Genomic DNA, 17,936 nt, shown 5'->3' with positions numbered 1-17,936 from the left:
CCTCAGAATTACACACTCTAAGAAACAAACAGGTGTGATTAGAAAACAAAACTACAACAACAATAATAAAGCAGAACACTGGGCCCAGAGGCATCCACTTATAACACCAGCACTCAGGAGGCAAGGAAAGAGGATCACAAGCTACAAGAGTAGCTTAGGCAAATTCCAGGCCAGCCAGGGCTACAGAGAAAGACTCTGTCCCCAAAATAAGCAAGATTATGGTATAGGTTATGAAGAGCTTTGAAAAACGACTTAAATTTCTTGGGCAACTATTCTTTATTGTGTTATGGATGATTATAGTAAAGGAGCTTTTATTATTACTTTTTATTACCTTTATTTTGTGTGTAGGGGTATACACTACAGCATGCCTGTGGAGGTCAGAGGAAAACCTGTTGAGAATCAGTTCTCTTTTTCCACCACGTTGGTCCCAGGAAATCAAACTCAGGTCATCAGACTTGGTGGCAAGCACATTTATGCACCGAACTATCTCATTAGCCCAAAAAAGGGTTTTTCGAGACAGGGTTTCTCTGTGTAACAGGCTGAACTGGAACTTATTTTGTAGACCAGGCTGGCCTCGAACTCAGAGAGATCCACCTGTGTCTGCCTCCCAAGTGCTGGGACTAAAGCTGTGCACCACCACCACCCAGCCCAAAAAAGGGTTTTAATTTGCTCCAATTTAAGAACTGAAGCTGCTAAAATAGTATAGTAAGATCCAATTTCATACCTTATAGAGCATTTACAGAAACTTAACTCTTAACTTTATGTAGTTCCTGGGGTTGAGCCTAGGGCCTTTTGCATGACAGGCAAGCATTCTGCCACTGAGCTCTGTCCCCAGCCCTAGGAAAGTGTTAAATACTTTACCTCTTTCTACTTCAGTGAGACAGTTATTGATCTTCTTAAGTATGTTGTCCATCTCATTTATTTTTATCTCAAGTTTCTTCTTCTCATTCTAAACACAAAATATTATAGATTATAAAGCTTAACCTCCAAACTTTATGATAGTTCAATTACTGTCATGATCATAAATGGCAAATTTTCTTTTCCTTTATTTGGCAATATAGGGATTGAACATGCTGGTCACATGACCTACTGCTGTCCTTTATTCCTATCCATTTTTTTTATCCTTTTATTTAAAGATAGGGTCTTGCTAAATTGTTGAGGTTGTCCTTGAACTTGTGATATTCCTGCCTTAGACTTTTAAGTAGCTGAGATTACCGGCCTGTGTCATTACACTGGCATAAACAGGCAAATCTTAACATTAACATCAAGACTTTTAGTCTGGACCTATAAATTTTTTAAATTTCATTTTAAAAGATAAATGAATTAATTCTATATTACTCATCATTATAGCATTTCTTTTCTATCTGTGTTTCATGACAGTGTGGATATATTTATTGCTTTAAAAGAGCTTTTTTCCCCCTGTGTTCAGATAGATATGGGAAACACTGGTCAAACAGAAATACAGCCTTTTCAGTGTGGGTTTTTGTTTGTTTTTGTTGCTATTGTTGTTGAGATAGGCTCTTGCTATGTGATACAGAAATTACGGCAATATTCCTGCCTCAACTTCCTGTAGGTATGTGCACCAGGCACAACTATTTTTTAATTTTTATTTCTGTAAAAGAAGATACTGTATACAGTGTTTCTATACTTATTTGCCAGTAAAGTGTTTTATTAAGCAGAGGGACCTGCTTGCTTGCTCTTGTGTACATGCTTAAGTGCCCAAGATCACTAGCATGAGTACCCTACTCCTGTCTCTCAAACGGGAAATTCAAAAATGCTAAGCAAATGTTCTACCACTGAACTACATTCTCAGCCCTATGTAGAGTCTTTTTAAAAGGATAAACACATGCACATACATACACATGCAACTGACTATGAATATATAGTATGTATGAATGGGGAGAGAGAATCACAAATAGTTTATTTCAAAAAGTAGAATGGATGACAATGAGATGAGACACAGCCCATATTAGTAACTATATTTCATTTTACTTATATTGCCAAGGTTTGAAGCTTTTGATTAAAAGAATCTCATTTTTTAAAAACAAGCTTTTATCCTAGCCTCATTTATATGTCTCCTAAGAAGCATTATTCATATTTTACACCTACTATAAATTGCTATATATTAACTACCTCGAATTACCTCAGCTGAATGCACCAATTTGTTATACAGAGCCACTTTTCCTTGGTGAGTGAAGACTTTCGTCATCTTGGTATAACGTGATTTTATTCTGTTCAGATAAATCCCATAGGTCTTCAGCTGTAGGAGAGAGTTAAAGAGCACATTATACTAAAAAAAGTCAGATAAGGTAAGTAAGGTCTGTGAAGGCAGGTGAGATTGCCTACTCTAGATTCTGATTCCTAAAGAACTTTTCATTTGCGAATTTAACTCCCTGATGATCTAGAATTCATTATACAGACCAGATTGGTCTTAAACATGTGCTCTTCTAGACTCTGCCTCTAAAGTGCTGGGATTACAGGATGTGCCATCACACCTAATTTCAGCATATCTATTTAAGAATATAATCAGCCAGGCGGTGGTGGAGCGCGCCTTTAATCCCAGCACTCGGGAGGCAGAGCCAGGCAGATCTTTGTGAGTTCGAGGCCAGCCTGGTCTACAGAGCGAGATCCAGGAAAGGCGCAAAGCTACACAGAGAAACCCTGTCTCGAAAAACCAAAAAAAAAAAAAAAAAAAAAAAAAAAAAAAAAAAAAAAATATATATATATATATATATATATATATATATATATATAAAATCAAAGACTTCAATTTTGATTGTTGCCTTTAATTCACTTATTCATTTACAAACTATTCATTACAAACTAGAAAATGACTGGCTCTAAGTTAACAAAACATTATTATATATTAGTGCACATGTAAAATGGACTAATAAATAGCTAATCAAATAAAAAAATCTTCATTTAAATCTACAGGAGCCGGGTGGTGGTGGCACACACCTTTAATCCCAGCACTTGGAGGCAGAGGCAGGCAGATCTCTGTGAGTTCGAGGCCAGCCTGATCTACAGAATGAGTTCCGGGACAGGCTCCAAAGCTACACAGAGAAGCCCTGTCTCGAAAAACAAAACAAAACAAAAAAATCTATAGGAAATGCCAATAAAAAGGAGGGAACATCATATATAGTTTACATGCTTAATTAGTCATTACACATTGGAAAGGTTATATCTAAGTTACTTGATAATAATTAGATAAGGCTACAGCAGCACACTACATCTAAAACTGAATTAAAGAACTCCATACCATCAAATAAGTTTCTTCTTTTTCTTTTTTTCCATTGTTTGTTTTTTATTTTTTGAGACCAGGTTTCTCTGTATAGCCCTGGCCGCCCTGAAACTGGCTCTGTAGTCCAGGCTGGTCTTGATCTCAGAGAGCCACCTGCCTCTGCCTCCCAAGTACTGAGATTAAAGGTGTATCAGGCTAAGTAACAGTTTCTTATCTTGAAATGTGTCAATCCTTATTCAGAAAAGGACATAAAAATACCTCTTCATCAGAGTAGTCTTTCATTTTCTCCCACAAGTTCCTATTTACATCAGTCAGTAGTTTATCTTGGTTCAATGCAGATACCTTTAATCTAAAATAAACAAAAGTTAATATAGGATTTAGAATTCTTTGTTTTTAAAGTATTATTTATTTATTATGTATACAGCATATATGACCGCAGGCCAGAAGAGGGCACCAGATCTCATTACAGATGGTTGTGAGCCACCATGTGGTTGCTGGGAATTGAACTCTGGACCTCTGGAAAGGCAGTCAGTGCTCTTAACCTCTGAGCCATCTCACCAGCCCAGGATTTAGAATTCTGCTTGAAAAAGCCAGCTTAAACATACAGCCAAATTTAACTATTTTCATTTTTTTCCTACATAAAAGGGGAAATTCACTCAGAAAACATGGCCAGCACGATGATACAACACTTAAAGAATACAGTTAAGAGTGTCTCAGTGATTCTGGGGAGTGGAAAGGATCAGAGAATCAGAAAGATGTGTGGAGGGGAGTTGCAGAATGGCAGACAGACACATGATAGGGGATAGACCAACTGGGATAATGACCCTGGAGGTCCTGGTACCTTTAGGGGACTGAGGAGGTGGAGTTGGGGGAGGTACTGAATTCCTGATTGGGCAAAGACTTGATTTTTAGTGTTAAGCCAGGTCTAGGCAGTCTCCAGGACTGAGACCTGCAGCTTTCCTGCCCCTGGTAGATCAGGCCAGGGGTCCCAAACTCTAGACCTTCCACCCTGGGAAAAAATATGTTTCCAAACTTTTGTCAATGACTGACTTGAAACCCCAACAGGGTTTCCCTCTGTCTACTGTCTGCCTACTGTAAGTTTCTGAATCTACCACTTCCTTTCATGACTACTAACAGCCTAGGTTCTCAACTCAAAGTTCAGCATCTCTGAGAGGGCAGCAGCTTCCTATGGCGGTTCAGGCTCACTTCACCCCTCCCCACCCCCCCAAAACCAATCTTCTTTCAGGCAGCAGCTAACGGAGATCCTCTAGTGACCTTGCCAGCTAACATCACCACTCACACCCCTGGCTAGAACCTCCTGTCTACTCTGAACATTCAAGCTTCCCACCCCTGCCCACTCCCTACCCCTACTGTGATTCCTACTGTGTTATTCTGTAAGCCTGCACCTTGAGTGGGGGGAGGGGTTGCCCTCCTCCTCAGGCTTTTTCCAGGAATTTCTGGCCCCTGGTTCTCCATAGCCTACCTACAATGAATACATCAAAACTCAGCTCTAATGTACCTTCCTTACAAAAACTTGCCCTAACTACCTCCAGGATGGCACCTTCCTATCACCATCTGCCTCCATCTCCCCTCCCAAATGCTGGGTAACAGTCATGTAACACAACACCCAGTTTACAAACCCAAAAGTAAATCGGGTGTTAGTTCATGCCTTTAATCCCAGCACTCAGCCAGCACTCAGAGGTGCAGACGGGGATCTCAAAGTTTTTGGCTAGTCTGGTCTACATATTGAGCTTCAGCACAACCAGGGCTACACAGAGAAACCTTGTCTTAAAAAAAAAAATCTGGCCGGGCGGTGGTGGCGCATGCCTTTAATCCCAGCACTCGGGAGGCAGAGCCAGGCGGATCTCTGTGAGTTCGAGGCCAGCCTGGGCTACCAAGTGAGTTCCAGGAAAGGCGCAAAGCTACACAGAGAAACCCTGTCTCGAAAAACCAAAAAAAAAAATCTGTTTATCATTTTGTTCATAATGATATGAAACATTTTATATAAATAACTTCTATTGTTCATTGTATCTGCTGTGTATAGATAGTATTACTACTTTATGAAGTGGAAAAGAAGGGTAAATGACTTATGCAAGGCTCCACAACATTGTAGACAGCCTGGGTTTCCATTCATTCATGTCATACTATCAATTAATTCCATCCATTTCCCCATGCTGCTGTTATTCTATTTAAAATACCACAAAGACCATTTGTTTATTATAACCCTCCAAAAACAATCACAGGGGAAAAAAACTTTCTTACTCTTCAATCTTTTGGCGAAGATGCTCACAATCTTCTCTATAAATCTGTATCTTAGGTCCATAAACATACTGTCTCAACATCAGATCCTCTGGGGTAGGTGACGTGTTTATAGTAAACTAAAGAAAAAAGAAAGAAAGAAGGAAAAAAGTCAATCAATCAGAACTGGTCCACTTTCTTTTAAAATCTAAGACAGAGCCTTACTATGCAGCTTAGGCTGGCCTGGAATTTGTACTCCTCTTGCCTTAGTCTCTTGACTGCTGGACTGCATGCTTATGACACCATGTCAGACAAAACCAAATGCTGTTTGTTCTTTTCCTTTTTTTTTTTTTTTTAATGTGTAGCTTTTGAGCTTGTCCTGAAACTCACTCTGTAGTAGCCCAGGGCGGGTCTTGAACTTACAGAGGTCCACCTCCTCGGGCCTCCTGAATGCTGGGATTAAAGGTGTGAGCCACCACCACCCTGCCTTTTTTTTTAAGGTCTCATATAGCCTAGGCTAGACTCATGTAGCTGAGGATCACATTGAATTCCTGATCCTCCCAAGCACTAGAATTACAGAAGTGAGTACCCCAATACCTGGCTAAAACTGGCATTTTGAGAACAAAACCACATACAAAAACAAATTCAAGTTTTAGAAAGAATGACTTTGGGGTTTTTGTTGTTGTTTTTAGACAGGGTTTCTCTGTGTGTGTAGCCCCGGCTGTTCTGGAACTTGCTCCATAGACCAGATCCGCTTCAGACTCACAGAGATCTGCCTACCTCTGCTTCCTGAGTGCTGGGATTAAAGGCATATGCCACCACCTCCCAGCTACAGTGCCTATTTTTAAAAGTCATACAAACAGGGCTGGATGTGTAGCTCAATATAGGGTATCTGAGGTTCTGGGCTCAATCCCCAGTACTGTGGGGGGAAAATTATACAAAGTGCTATATGAAGTTCACACAGCAAGTTACAAGTTCAAACCTGAATTCAAGTCTCTAACTTCAAAGTCTACTGATCCCCAGGTGTTCAGATGAGCTAAGGGTATCGACTTATAGGATTGAAAGTGGTTTAAAAACGATTACGAGCCAGGCGGTGGTGGCTCATGCCTTTAATCCCAGCACTCGGGAGGCAGAGGCAGGCGGATCTCCGTGAGTTTGAGGCCAGTCTGGTCTACAGAGAGAGATCCAAGAAAGGTGCAAAACTACACAGAGAAACCCTGGCTCGAAAAACAAAACAAAACAAAAAACCCAAAACAAAAACAAAACAAAAGATTATGAATTATTTTAAGAAAATTGAGGGGGCAAGGTGGCGCCAATAAATTGTCCTCTGACCTCTAAGCATTTACATGTATGTATGTATGTATATACACATATACATATACACACAATACATAAATGTAATTTAAAAAAAAAGAAAAAAGAAAGAAAATCAATACCTAAAAATGAAGCTTACCACAATAGAGCCAATCCTGTTGGCAGACATGTGGGTGAGCCAGCCCGGAAGTTGTGAGCATGGGAGAGCTGTCCCCATTACTCATCTGACATGTGGTGGCATGGGCACCTCCCCACCCTCCACACCCCTCTGCCCATCAACCTCTGAGGCAGGTAGGAGAGCTGCCCTGCCCCTCATCAGCTGCAGCATTCAGGAGAGTGGCCCCTATGCCATGCCTGGGCAACACTGTAGAGCTGGCCCTGAAGGTATAGGTGTGGGAGAACCAACTCTGAGAACGAGAAAGCTGAAGAACGGGATAGGCTCCTTGCTCATCACAGCAAGGGATAAACTAGCTGAGGCAAAGCAGGAGAGCTCACTCTGGTGGTGAGGACAGAGAGAGCTGGCAGGCTGATCACCCCTGAAACTATCTAGGCCCAGAATCAGGGTTATGAGTTGGCCCACCCCCAACATCCACCCAACCTGTGATCTGCTGGAGCAAACCCAAAGCTGCAGAATCTATACAACACTAGGCAACAACAGGATAACCAAGGGCCCCCTATCCATAGTATAGCAGAAACCAGAGCCTCAAACCAGACCAATGACTCTTTGCAATGAACACTTGCAAGTAAAGATAAATGGACTAATGGGTATACTGTATAACTCACTGTGTCAAACTACAGCTTCCATGATGAGACAGATTTTCTTTTTCTCTTAATTTTTATTTTATTTTATTTTATTTGGGGGGAGGATATTACAAGGACAGAGGGCAGATATGAAAAGGCGGGGAAATGGATGGGGTGGAGATGCATGATGGAAAGATACAAAGAATAAATAAAAGAGAAAGTTTAAAAAAAAAATTAAGCTTACCAGGAACCACTTTATTTTAAATAGAATGGAGAAAAAAAAAATCAAGGCAGGGGTTCATGCCTGCAATCCCAGCACTTAAAAGACTGAGGCAAAAGAGTCTTGTCTTTGTGAGTTTAAAGTCATCTGCTACATAGTAAATTCTAGGCTAGCTCAAATTAGGGTAAGACCTTCTATCAACCAACCAACCTACCCACACACCCATCCAAGAAAAAACACAGTTATGTTTTAGAGCTCTAGTTTAAAGACAAATGAATGTATTTAATCCTGTTTTGGAAAAATCTAAATCAGATTTTTATGTCATTGCTTATGAAAACACCAAATAACATTCCATCCATTATTTATAAGCAGCACAGCACAGAATAAGTTAAACTTTGGACTTACTTATCGATTAATGGGTAGAAGAGAGTGCTTACTATGAAAGCATGAGGACTCTGTTCAATCCCAAGGACCTGTATGTATATATTTTGTTTGTAAGTATGCATGTGCATCAATCATGCCTGGTGCCCTAGTTTGCAAAAATAGGGTGTCAAATCCCCTGGGAGTTACACAGTTGTGAACTGCCATGTGAGTACTGGGACTCAAACCTGGGTCCTCTGCAACAGTAGAAACTGCTTTTAACCACTGCTCCCATCTCCTTGGGACCCACAGCTTTTTATTTTTGAGACATGGTCTCATGTAGAGCCCTTGGGCCTTGAAATATACATGTAGTCAAGGATAAACTTGAACTTCTGGTCCTCCTGGTTGTACCTATCATGAGCTGGGATTACAGGTGTGTACCATTACATCTAGCATAATTCCAATGTTTTTTTAAATTTTAAATTACATTTATCTATTATGTGTGGAGCATGCATGCCACAGCATGAATGTGAAAGTCAGTTCTCTCCTTCCATGTTGGTCCTGCAGAATCAAAATTAGGCAGTCAGCCTAGTGTCAGGACCTTTACCCAATTTGCCATCTCACTGGCTCAATTATCAGGTTCTTGTTTGAGACACAGTTTGACTGTGAAGCCCTAGTTGAGCTTTAACTCACAGAGATTTGCCCTGCTTCTGCCTCTCAGTGTGGGGATTAAAGGTGCCTGGCTACAATTCTCCAGTTTTTGTTTTTGTTTTTTTTTTCGTTTTTCAAGACAGGGTTTCTTTGTATACCCTGGCTGTCCTGGAACTAGCTCTGTAGACCAGACTGGCCTCGAACTCAGAGATCTGCCTGCCTCTGCCTCCTGAGTGCTGGGATTAAAGGTATGTGCCATCACAGGCCTGCAATCCTTCAGTTGTTAAAGACTATTTTTAAATACATAAAAATCAAAACTATATGTAATGGTTCAAACAGAAATGGCAACAGTAAAATATAGACTGTATTTTCTAAACACTATTTCCTACTAAATGAAATCAAGGCTCTTTGTAAAAGAAAAGAAAGTTATGTAAATACTACATGGCATCTCTATCCAATACAAAGCTGATCTGTTTTTTTTTTTTTTTTTTTTTTTTTTTTGCTCATCAGTTAAGAACATGTGTTGCTCTTACAAAGGACCCAGATTCAATTCCCTGCTACCCACATAGTAGCTCACAACTGTCTGCAACTCTAGTCCCAGGGGATCTTGTTGTAGAATATTAGTTTAAGATGTGTTACATTCTTTTATGGTTGATTTGTTTAATTCTGTAAAGCTGTGTTACTTTGCCTGCCTAAAACACCTGATTGGGCCAGGTGATGGGGGCACACGTCTTTAATTCCAGCACTCAGGAGGCAGAGCCAGGCAGATCTCTGTGAGTTCGAGGCCAGCCTGGTCTACAGAGTGAGATCCAGGACAGGCACCAAAACTACACTGAGAAACCCTGTCTCGAAATAACAACAAAAAACAAACAAACAAACAAACAAACTACAACAACAACAAATCTGATTGGTCTAATAAAGAGCCAAACAGCCAAGGCCGGGCGGTGGTGGCGCACGCCTTTAATCCCAGCACTCGGGAGGCAGAGCCAGGCGGATCTCTGTGAGTTCGAGGCCAGCCTGGGCTACAGAGTGAGTTCCAAGAGTGGCGCAAAGCTACACAGAGAAACCCTGTCTCGAAAAACCAAAAAAAAAAAAAAAAAAAAAAAAAAAAGAGCCAAACAGCCAATAGCTAGGCAGAAGAGAGAAACAGGTGGGACTGGCATGCAGAGAGAATAAAGAGGAGGAGAAATCTAGGCTGAAAAGAAGAGGAAGATTGAGAAAAGGAGAAGGATGCCAGGGGCCAGCCACCCAGCCACAGAGTAAGAAGGGAAGACAGACATATAAAGAAAGGTAAAAAGCCCAGTGACAAAACATAGAAGAAGCCGGGCGGTGGTGGCGCACGCCTTTAATCCCAGCACTCGGGAGGCAGAGCCAGGCGGATCTCTGTGAGTTCGAGGCCAGCCTGGGCTACCACGTGAGTCCCAGGAAAGGCGCAAAGCTACACAGAGAAACCCTGTCTCGAAAAACCAAAAAAAAAAAAAAAAAAAAAAAAAAAAAAAAAAAAAAAAAAAAAAAAAAAAAAAAAAAAAAACATAGAAGAAGAGAAACAGGTTAATTTAAATTAGAAAAACTGGCTAGAAATAAGCCAAGCTAAGGTCAGGCATTCCTAAGTAAGAATAAGTCTCTATGTATTTATTTGGGAGCTGGGTGGCTGGCCCCCAAAGAATTAAAAAAAAAAAAAAAGCCAACTACATTTTGGCATACCAATTTAAGGCTCAAATTACCATGTAGGGCCTCTACCAACTGAGCTACATCCCCAGCTCATGGTTTTGTCTTTTAACAAATACTCTGGTGAAACTTAATTTTTAAGCATCATATATTTTAACTGAGATGACTATTTTGCCAAGAAATTGTACTTACTTTGGCTGGAAGATTGCTCTGCCTGGGTTTCTGTATTAAGATGTGGACCTGAAGAAGTATGAAGAACTCCTTTATTGTGATTTGTCCATCCTTGAGTTTCTTTAAAAAAAAAAAAAGGACTTTATATGAACACTCAAAGTAAACTCACTTTGACTCTAACTACACCATTCATTTCTAAACAGCTTAATCTACTGAGTTATGGAAATAGCCAAACATTAGTAAATTTTCTTAAGTTGATTTTTATATAAGATTACTACTGCTATTATTATTAAACAAGGTATCCCTCTGCAGCTCAAATTTTTGCTATGCAGCCCGGGTATGGCCTGGAATTCATGATCTTAGTCTCTCTAGTAAAATGAAAAATGTGGTCCACCACACCCAGTCTAACATTTGTAAGGTTATTTAAAACAATTTTCAAAACTCAATTTATCTCTTAATATTAATATTTCTACTTATTACGGTCTAGTTGCATGATCCCTCCAAAACTCACATTAATTCCCAAAGTCATATGTTAATAGTACGTGGTGGTAGACAATTGGATGGGGTCATAATGTTAGGGCCCCCAGGACTGCATAAGTGGCTTTTTAAGAGGAAAATTGACTCAACTTGGAAAGCTTGCTCTATTGCCATGTCACCTGGAGATCTTGCAGAATTCCTCTGGCCTGACAACATCACTACATATGTGCTTGTGGCAGTGTTATGCTTTACAAAGCCTAAGAACCACAAGCTGGTCTGTATAAACTACCCAACTTGTGGTGTTCAGTTATAGCAAGAGAGAACAGACTTACAGAATACTTCATATAAATACTATGTTGAATCCTTAACAAAGAAAACTAGCCTTGGGGCTGGAGAGATGGCTCAGTGGTTAAGAGCACTGTCTGCTCTTCCAGAGGACCAGGGTTCAATTCCCAGCACCCATATGGCAGCTCACAACTATCTGTAACTCCTCCTCCAGGGGATCTGACACCCTCACACAGAAATAAATGCAGGCAAACAACAAAGCACATAAAATACAAATAATTTTTTTATAAAAGAAAGAAAACTAGCATTTTCTATATTTGAAGTACTTAATTAAAAAAAATTCTAGGGCTGGGGATATAACACAGTTAGTAGAACATCTGCCTAGCATTCATGAAGTTCTGGGCTGGATTCCCAATATGACATAAAATTGATCATGTGGCCCACATCTGTAATCCTAACACTCTGGAGGGTAGAGGCAAGAGCATCAAAAATTTAAGGTCACTTTCAGATACATATCAAGTTTGAGCTAGCTGAGACACATGGGAGCTACCTCAAAAACAAAACAAAAAACTAAGCCAGGTGAGGCATTCATCTGTAATTCTAGCACTTGGTTGGTAGAAGCAGTAAGATGAGGAGTTCAAGGCCAGCAATGGTTACATAGAGAGTTTAAGGCTAGCCTTGAATGCCTGACATCCTGTCTCAAAGAACAACAATAAACTCTTTAAAAAAAAAAGTATATTAAAAGTGAAAAATAGCAGAGTGGTGGTGGCGCGTGTCTTTCAGGTGGATCTCTTTGAGTGAAGAGGCCAGCCTAGTCTACAGAGCTAATTCTAAAAAGCAAAGGGTAAGCAGAGAAACCCTATCTTGAAAAACAAAAAAAGAAAAAGAAAAAGTGAGAAATAAGCTAGGTGTAGTGGCGCACGCCTTTAATCCCAGCAATTTGGAGGCAGATGCAGACAGATCTCAGGGAGTTTGAGGCCAGCCTGGTCTACAGTAAGTTCTGAAACCAAACAAAAACCACTGTGAGAAGCAGTGACCTGTGGAATGGCTTGGTAGGTAGGGCACACAGCACCAAGCCTGACAACCTGATTTCATGATGGAGAGACAAACTTCTGCAAGCTGTCCTCAGACTCTCACATGTGCACTGTGGCACACACACACTCAGACACACGCACTTTAAATAAATGTAAAAATAATTAAAGTGAGAAATGCTTTAACATACCTCCCTCAAACTCTCTTCAGAGATACTGTCACCGAGAAACTGTGATTCCATTTGGCTATTGCATTGTGCTAGAAGCAAAGCAAAATTTATATAATAAACAAGTCAAAGCTAAACTATAAGGCTTGGAATAGTGGAGTACACCTTCAGTCCCAACACAGGATAGGCGGAAGCAGGTAGATCTCAGTGAGTTTAAGACCAGCCTGGTCTACATAGCCAATTGTAGGCAGTCAAAGCTACAAAGTGAGATCCTATACCAAAACAAAATCAAAACAAAAATATAAAGTTAATTTTAGTTATTGTGGTTGTTTGAATAGGTATGGCCCCCATAGATTCATGTGTTTGAATGCTTGGCTCATAGGAAGTGGCACTATTAGGAGGTGTGGCCTTGTTGGAGGAAGTGTGTCACTGTGGAGGCAGGCTTTTAGGTCTCATTTATGCTTAAGCCATTCCCAGTATGACAGTTCACTTCCTGTTGCCTACCAAGACGTAGGTAGGACTCTTAGCTCCTTCTCCAGTACCAAGTCTGCATGCATACCACCATGTCCTGCCATGATGCTAATGGACCAAACCTCTGAAACTGTAAGCCACTCCTTTATGAGAGTTGCTGTGGTCATGGTGTCTCTTCACAGCAATAGAAACCCTAATTAAGACAGTTATCTTTCAGATTTATGTGCTGTTCATGATCCTGATGCTTCTATCTACTAGGATGTTTCTAGGAAGCTATTCATGTAGTAAGACAAAGTATCTGTAATATAGTTTTAATGCTCCATTCAATGTTTCCCTACTAATTAGAAGCTTTTGGAGGAAATGAACTATCCCTCTGTAGTATAACACTTGTCATTTCATTAAAATTTTTTAAAAATCAAATGTAAGTGAAATATTATCTTAATTATCAACCCTATAACCCTGAAAGGGTTTATATAACATTCAAATATTTGCTAAACTGAAATACACTTATTAATCAAAGATTCAAATAACTGTTATTATTTAGCCTTCATAAAGATCTTACTGCTAGCCAGGTGGTGGTGGCAAACATCTTTAATCCCAGCACTCAGAAGGCAGAGGCAGGCCGATCTGAGTTCAAGGCCAGCCTGGTCTACATAGTGAGATCCAGGATAGCCAGAGCTTCACAGGTAAATCCTGTCTGGGGGCAGGGAGGGGGTAAGAGAGGGAGTCTTACTGCTGAGGTCTGGAGAGATTCCATCAGCCTTGATTGAATCCTGATCACTGCTGCAACTAGATGGGGTCCTGCTCAGGCTTTTTATCAATACACTGTTGACATTTTTATTGATATCCTCTTCAGTATGATGATCAAAAATCTGAAATTACCAAAGAAACATCAGCATAGGGCCAAGTGAAATGGTTTAGTCAGTAAAGTCACTTGCTATATAAGCCTAGTAACCTGAGTTTCATTCCCAGAACCCATGTAAAGGCAAAAGACGATAACTGACATCATAAATTGTCCCATGATATCCACATGCGTGTTGTGACATGTTCCTCCTTCCACATTAAGCATGCACACAAGTGTGTACATACATACTACATTTTACTTACATACTTAAAAACACCAGCATAACTTTATAAGCTTGGTATTTATAGAGACTAAATGTTGAACACAAACAAAAATACTATTTCTAACAAAATTTATCTATATAATTCATATATAATAACTTACTAAAGTAGAATATGAGGTAATTTAGACATTAAATGGTACTTAATGTGCTATACAGTATAAACAAACTGTTTCTCGGATATACGTCACTTTAGAAAGATACCATAAGCTACCAACTGTCAAATTTTCCAATTATTTAGCTGCTAGTCACCAATAGGGAAGCTACATCAGAAGAGGCAACCAGAGTCTGGATAAAGTACTTGCTGTGCAATCATGAGGACTGGAGTTCAGATCCCCAGTGCCCACATAAAAGCTGGGCATAGGGGCATGTACCCGTTATCCCAGGACCGGGGAGCAAAGAAGGGAGGTGGAGAGCAGCAGAACCCTGGGGCTCACTGGTCAACATAGCTGAATTGTGGTGAGCTCCAGGTTCAGTGTGAGACTTGGTCTCAGAATAAGGTGAAGAATGATAGAGGAAGACACCTGACATCAACTTCTTGCCTATACATACATGCATACAAAAATGTATCCCCCAATACACAAAAGAAACGTAGAGTAGAATATTTACTGTACACGTTAGCCCTGAGAGTAGACAGAAGGAATGCATTTTTGGTCCCTACTTCATGAAGATTCATTTGGTTGAAATCAAATAAATCATGTAGCCCTGCTCTTATAATTTAAGTCATTTAACTTAAGCATGGTTATTTTAATCCCAGCACTCAGAAGGCAGAGAGGTATGTCTCTGAGTTCAAAGTGAGTCTGTTCTATATAGCAAATTCCAGGCCAGCCAGTACTACATGAGACCCTGTCTTATAAACAAAAACAAAAACACCCTAAAAATATTTGATTTAGCTTCAAATATCATTTTCATACACCCTCCCTTTTTTCTTTTTAAAGTAGGATCTTGCTATGTTGTCTAGACTATTCTCAAATTACAATCCTTAGTCTCTCCAATAGCTGAGATTACAGGCATGGAACAGTGTCTCCATTAATACAGGTTTTCTGAAGGCAAAAAAAATACTTGCCTAAATGCTAGGATAAAAGTTTTACTATTAAAGATTTTTGCAGATGTAATCCTAGCACCTCCAATAGTGTCTAAGGCAGGGCTAGGAATGTAGTTCAGTTTTTAAGATTGCATTAAGCCCCAGCACTGCATGAACTTGGTATGGTGGTACACATATGTAATCCCACCATCGCAGAGGTCGGATCAGAAGATCAAAAGTCCAAGGTATTCTTCAGTTAAGTTGAGTTCCAGGCCAGTCTGGGTTACATGAGATTTCTGTCTTAAAATCGAAGTGTTTAGAGGCTGGAGAGATGGCTCGGTTAAGAGCACTCACTGCTCTTGGAGGACTGGGTTCAGTTCCCAGGACCTATATGAAGGCTCACAATCATCTGTAACTCCAGTTTCAGGAGGATCTGATGCCCTCTTCAGGCTTCTGCAGACATCAGACACACAAGTGACATACATACATACATACATATATATACATACATACATACACACACACACACACACACACACACACACACACACACACACACACACACATATATATATATATGCATACAGGCAAATACTCATACACATAAAATAAAATAAATAGATCTTTAAAAAAAGAAGCAACTATTGGGCAGCACTGGAGGCAGAGGCAGGTGGATCTCTGTGAGTTCCAAGACAGCCTGGTCTACAGAGGGAGTTCCAGGACAGTAAAGGAAACACAGAGAAACCCTGTCTCGAAAAAAAAAGAAACAAAAAACAACTAGTAGTGTATAGTGTTCAATATTTAAACAAAATACTAATTTTCATAAAATCTAGTCAGATTTAAGTGTTATATTACTATTATTAATTTCTCACACCTTTGGCTATTTCTCATCACCTCAACTCAGAGCCACTGAAATTATCTTCTATGTTTACTTATATTGGTTTTTTGTTTTGTTTAGACCATATATCTTACAAGTTTTACTTGAACTCAGCCCATGTTGGCTTCAAACGCATGATCCTTCCACTTCAATCTCCTGAGTGCTGGAATATTAGGCATGTGCTATCATACCTAGCTACTTATGTGGTTCTTTTCCTAAAGATTTATGTTCATTTTAAACTATGCATATATGTTTATGTCTGTGTAGGTGTTTACACATACAAATGTAGGTACCTGGGGAGTCCAGAAGAGGGTGTTGGATCCCATGGTGTAACGAGCAGTTATGAGGTACCTGATGTGGGTGCTGAGAATTGAACTTGAGTACTTTACAAGAGTAAGTGCTCCTAAGCATTGAGCCAACTCTCTAGCCCTCTTACATGGTTCTCTTTTTTTTTTTTTTTTAAGATTTATTTATTTTTATGTGCATTGGTGCTTTGCCTGCACATATGTCTGTGTGAGGGAGTCAGATCCCTTGGAATAGGAGTTAAAGACAGTTGTGAGCTGCGATGTGGTGCTAGTAATTGAACCCTGATACTCTGGAAGAGCAGCCCGTCTTAACCCCTGAGCCATCTCTCCACCCCGCCCACCCCAAACTCCGCCTTATGTGGTTCTTAATAACAGTTTACAAATCTCAGGGCATTTCTAATATTTATTTTACCACCTATAAAACTGGATTTGAATGACAAGTTTTGTTCTTTCCAAGTTAGCCAAATGAGGGTTTTTTAAAAATGGTCTTTCAATAAATAAAAATATCTTAGTTTACTTTGAAGTATTAAGCTTGACCTAGGCATTCTTCCAGCCACTAAAGAAATACGCTCTTTGACGTGTCTTGACACAGCAAGAAAACCTTGTCAAGCTTTTACTTTTGCAGTTTGTGCCTGTGGCCATGTCAGAGGAGCAGCAGATGGCAACTGAAGTCCAGGTGTCAGCCCACCAGGAGACAAATCCCTGGTGGGTGAATCTCAGAGAAGCACGGCCCCGAGACCACAGACTCCAGAATGTCTTTTGCTCCTGCTGTGTCTTCACATGTTTGCCACTGCCATCTTTCTTGGGTATCTGGCATGGTGAGAAAAGGTGTGGGGAGATCCCTGCTGCCTGTAATGTGGTATGTTTATCTCATGGAAATATCCCATTCTATTAGGCATTTTTACCTGTGGATTATTATGAAGATGATTTCTTCCTAAGCTGTACTGTCTAACTGGTAATAATGTTAGTTTAAATAGAGTTTTGATGATAAAAAATAAAACAAGGAAATGTCACACAGCTACAACACATGAGTTTCTATTGAGGAGCCCTATAGACTGTGGCTTAGGTTAATGATTAAGAAAAATAATTGAGTCCCAGTAGCTCAGCTAGTTTAAATTCTTTTAATCTTAATGTTGGGAGATATGTTCACAGGTTTTGGAGTGCATCATAGCTGAAACAAAGCTTTAAAAACAACTTAAAGTTAGACTAAGTTTTTTCAAATAGCTTTGAGGTAAAAAATCCAAGAAGACAATCTAAAGTTTTAGAAAGGCACAGAGTTGAGTGAGAAACTCTTTAAGGTCAGGGAACAAGAACAAAGCAGCCCAAGTATCATTAGCTGACGTGCCTTTCTTGCTAGGATTGGCTGATGACCAAAGGTGATGATTAATTCCTTATACCCATTTCTGCCCTCAATCTCCTGATATAAAAAAAAAAAACTACTGATGAGTGGGTATGTAGGCTAAATATTTAAAGGAGAGCTAACTGATTCTTTTTCAAATAAAGAAGTTTAGATTGGTGATTCCTTTAAGATTTCTTATAAGATTACCTGTCAAGATAAGTAATAAAGTGAT

At 39.8% G+C, this 17,936-nt stretch overlaps 1 protein-coding gene across 1 annotated transcript in view; it reads right to left on the bottom strand.

Moving 5' to 3' along the window:
* The window catches only part of Knl1 (kinetochore scaffold 1), a 68,928-nt gene that overhangs the window by 19,523 nt on the left and 31,469 nt on the right, over positions 1–17,936 (bottom strand). The window contains exons 11-17 of the mRNA XM_052725207.1: positions 13,769–13,907; positions 12,589–12,656; positions 10,626–10,724; positions 5,504–5,619; positions 3,500–3,590; positions 2,144–2,260; positions 862–949 (exon numbers count right to left, since the gene is read on the bottom strand). Coding sequence (XP_052581167.1) covers positions 862–949; positions 2,144–2,260; positions 3,500–3,590; positions 5,504–5,619; positions 10,626–10,724; positions 12,589–12,656; positions 13,769–13,907 — 718 coding nt within the window. The remainder of the gene's footprint in view (positions 1–861; positions 950–2,143; positions 2,261–3,499; positions 3,591–5,503; positions 5,620–10,625; positions 10,725–12,588; positions 12,657–13,768; positions 13,908–17,936) is intronic.

Source organism: Peromyscus californicus, unplaced genomic scaffold, assembly GCF_007827085.1.
Source record: "Peromyscus californicus insignis strain IS unplaced genomic scaffold, ASM782708v3 Scaffold_7__1_contigs__length_154581171, whole genome shotgun sequence".
NCBI classification, from domain to species: Eukaryota; Metazoa; Chordata; class Mammalia; order Rodentia; family Cricetidae; genus Peromyscus; species Peromyscus californicus.
This window is presented reverse-complemented; position numbering and strand designations above follow the sequence as displayed.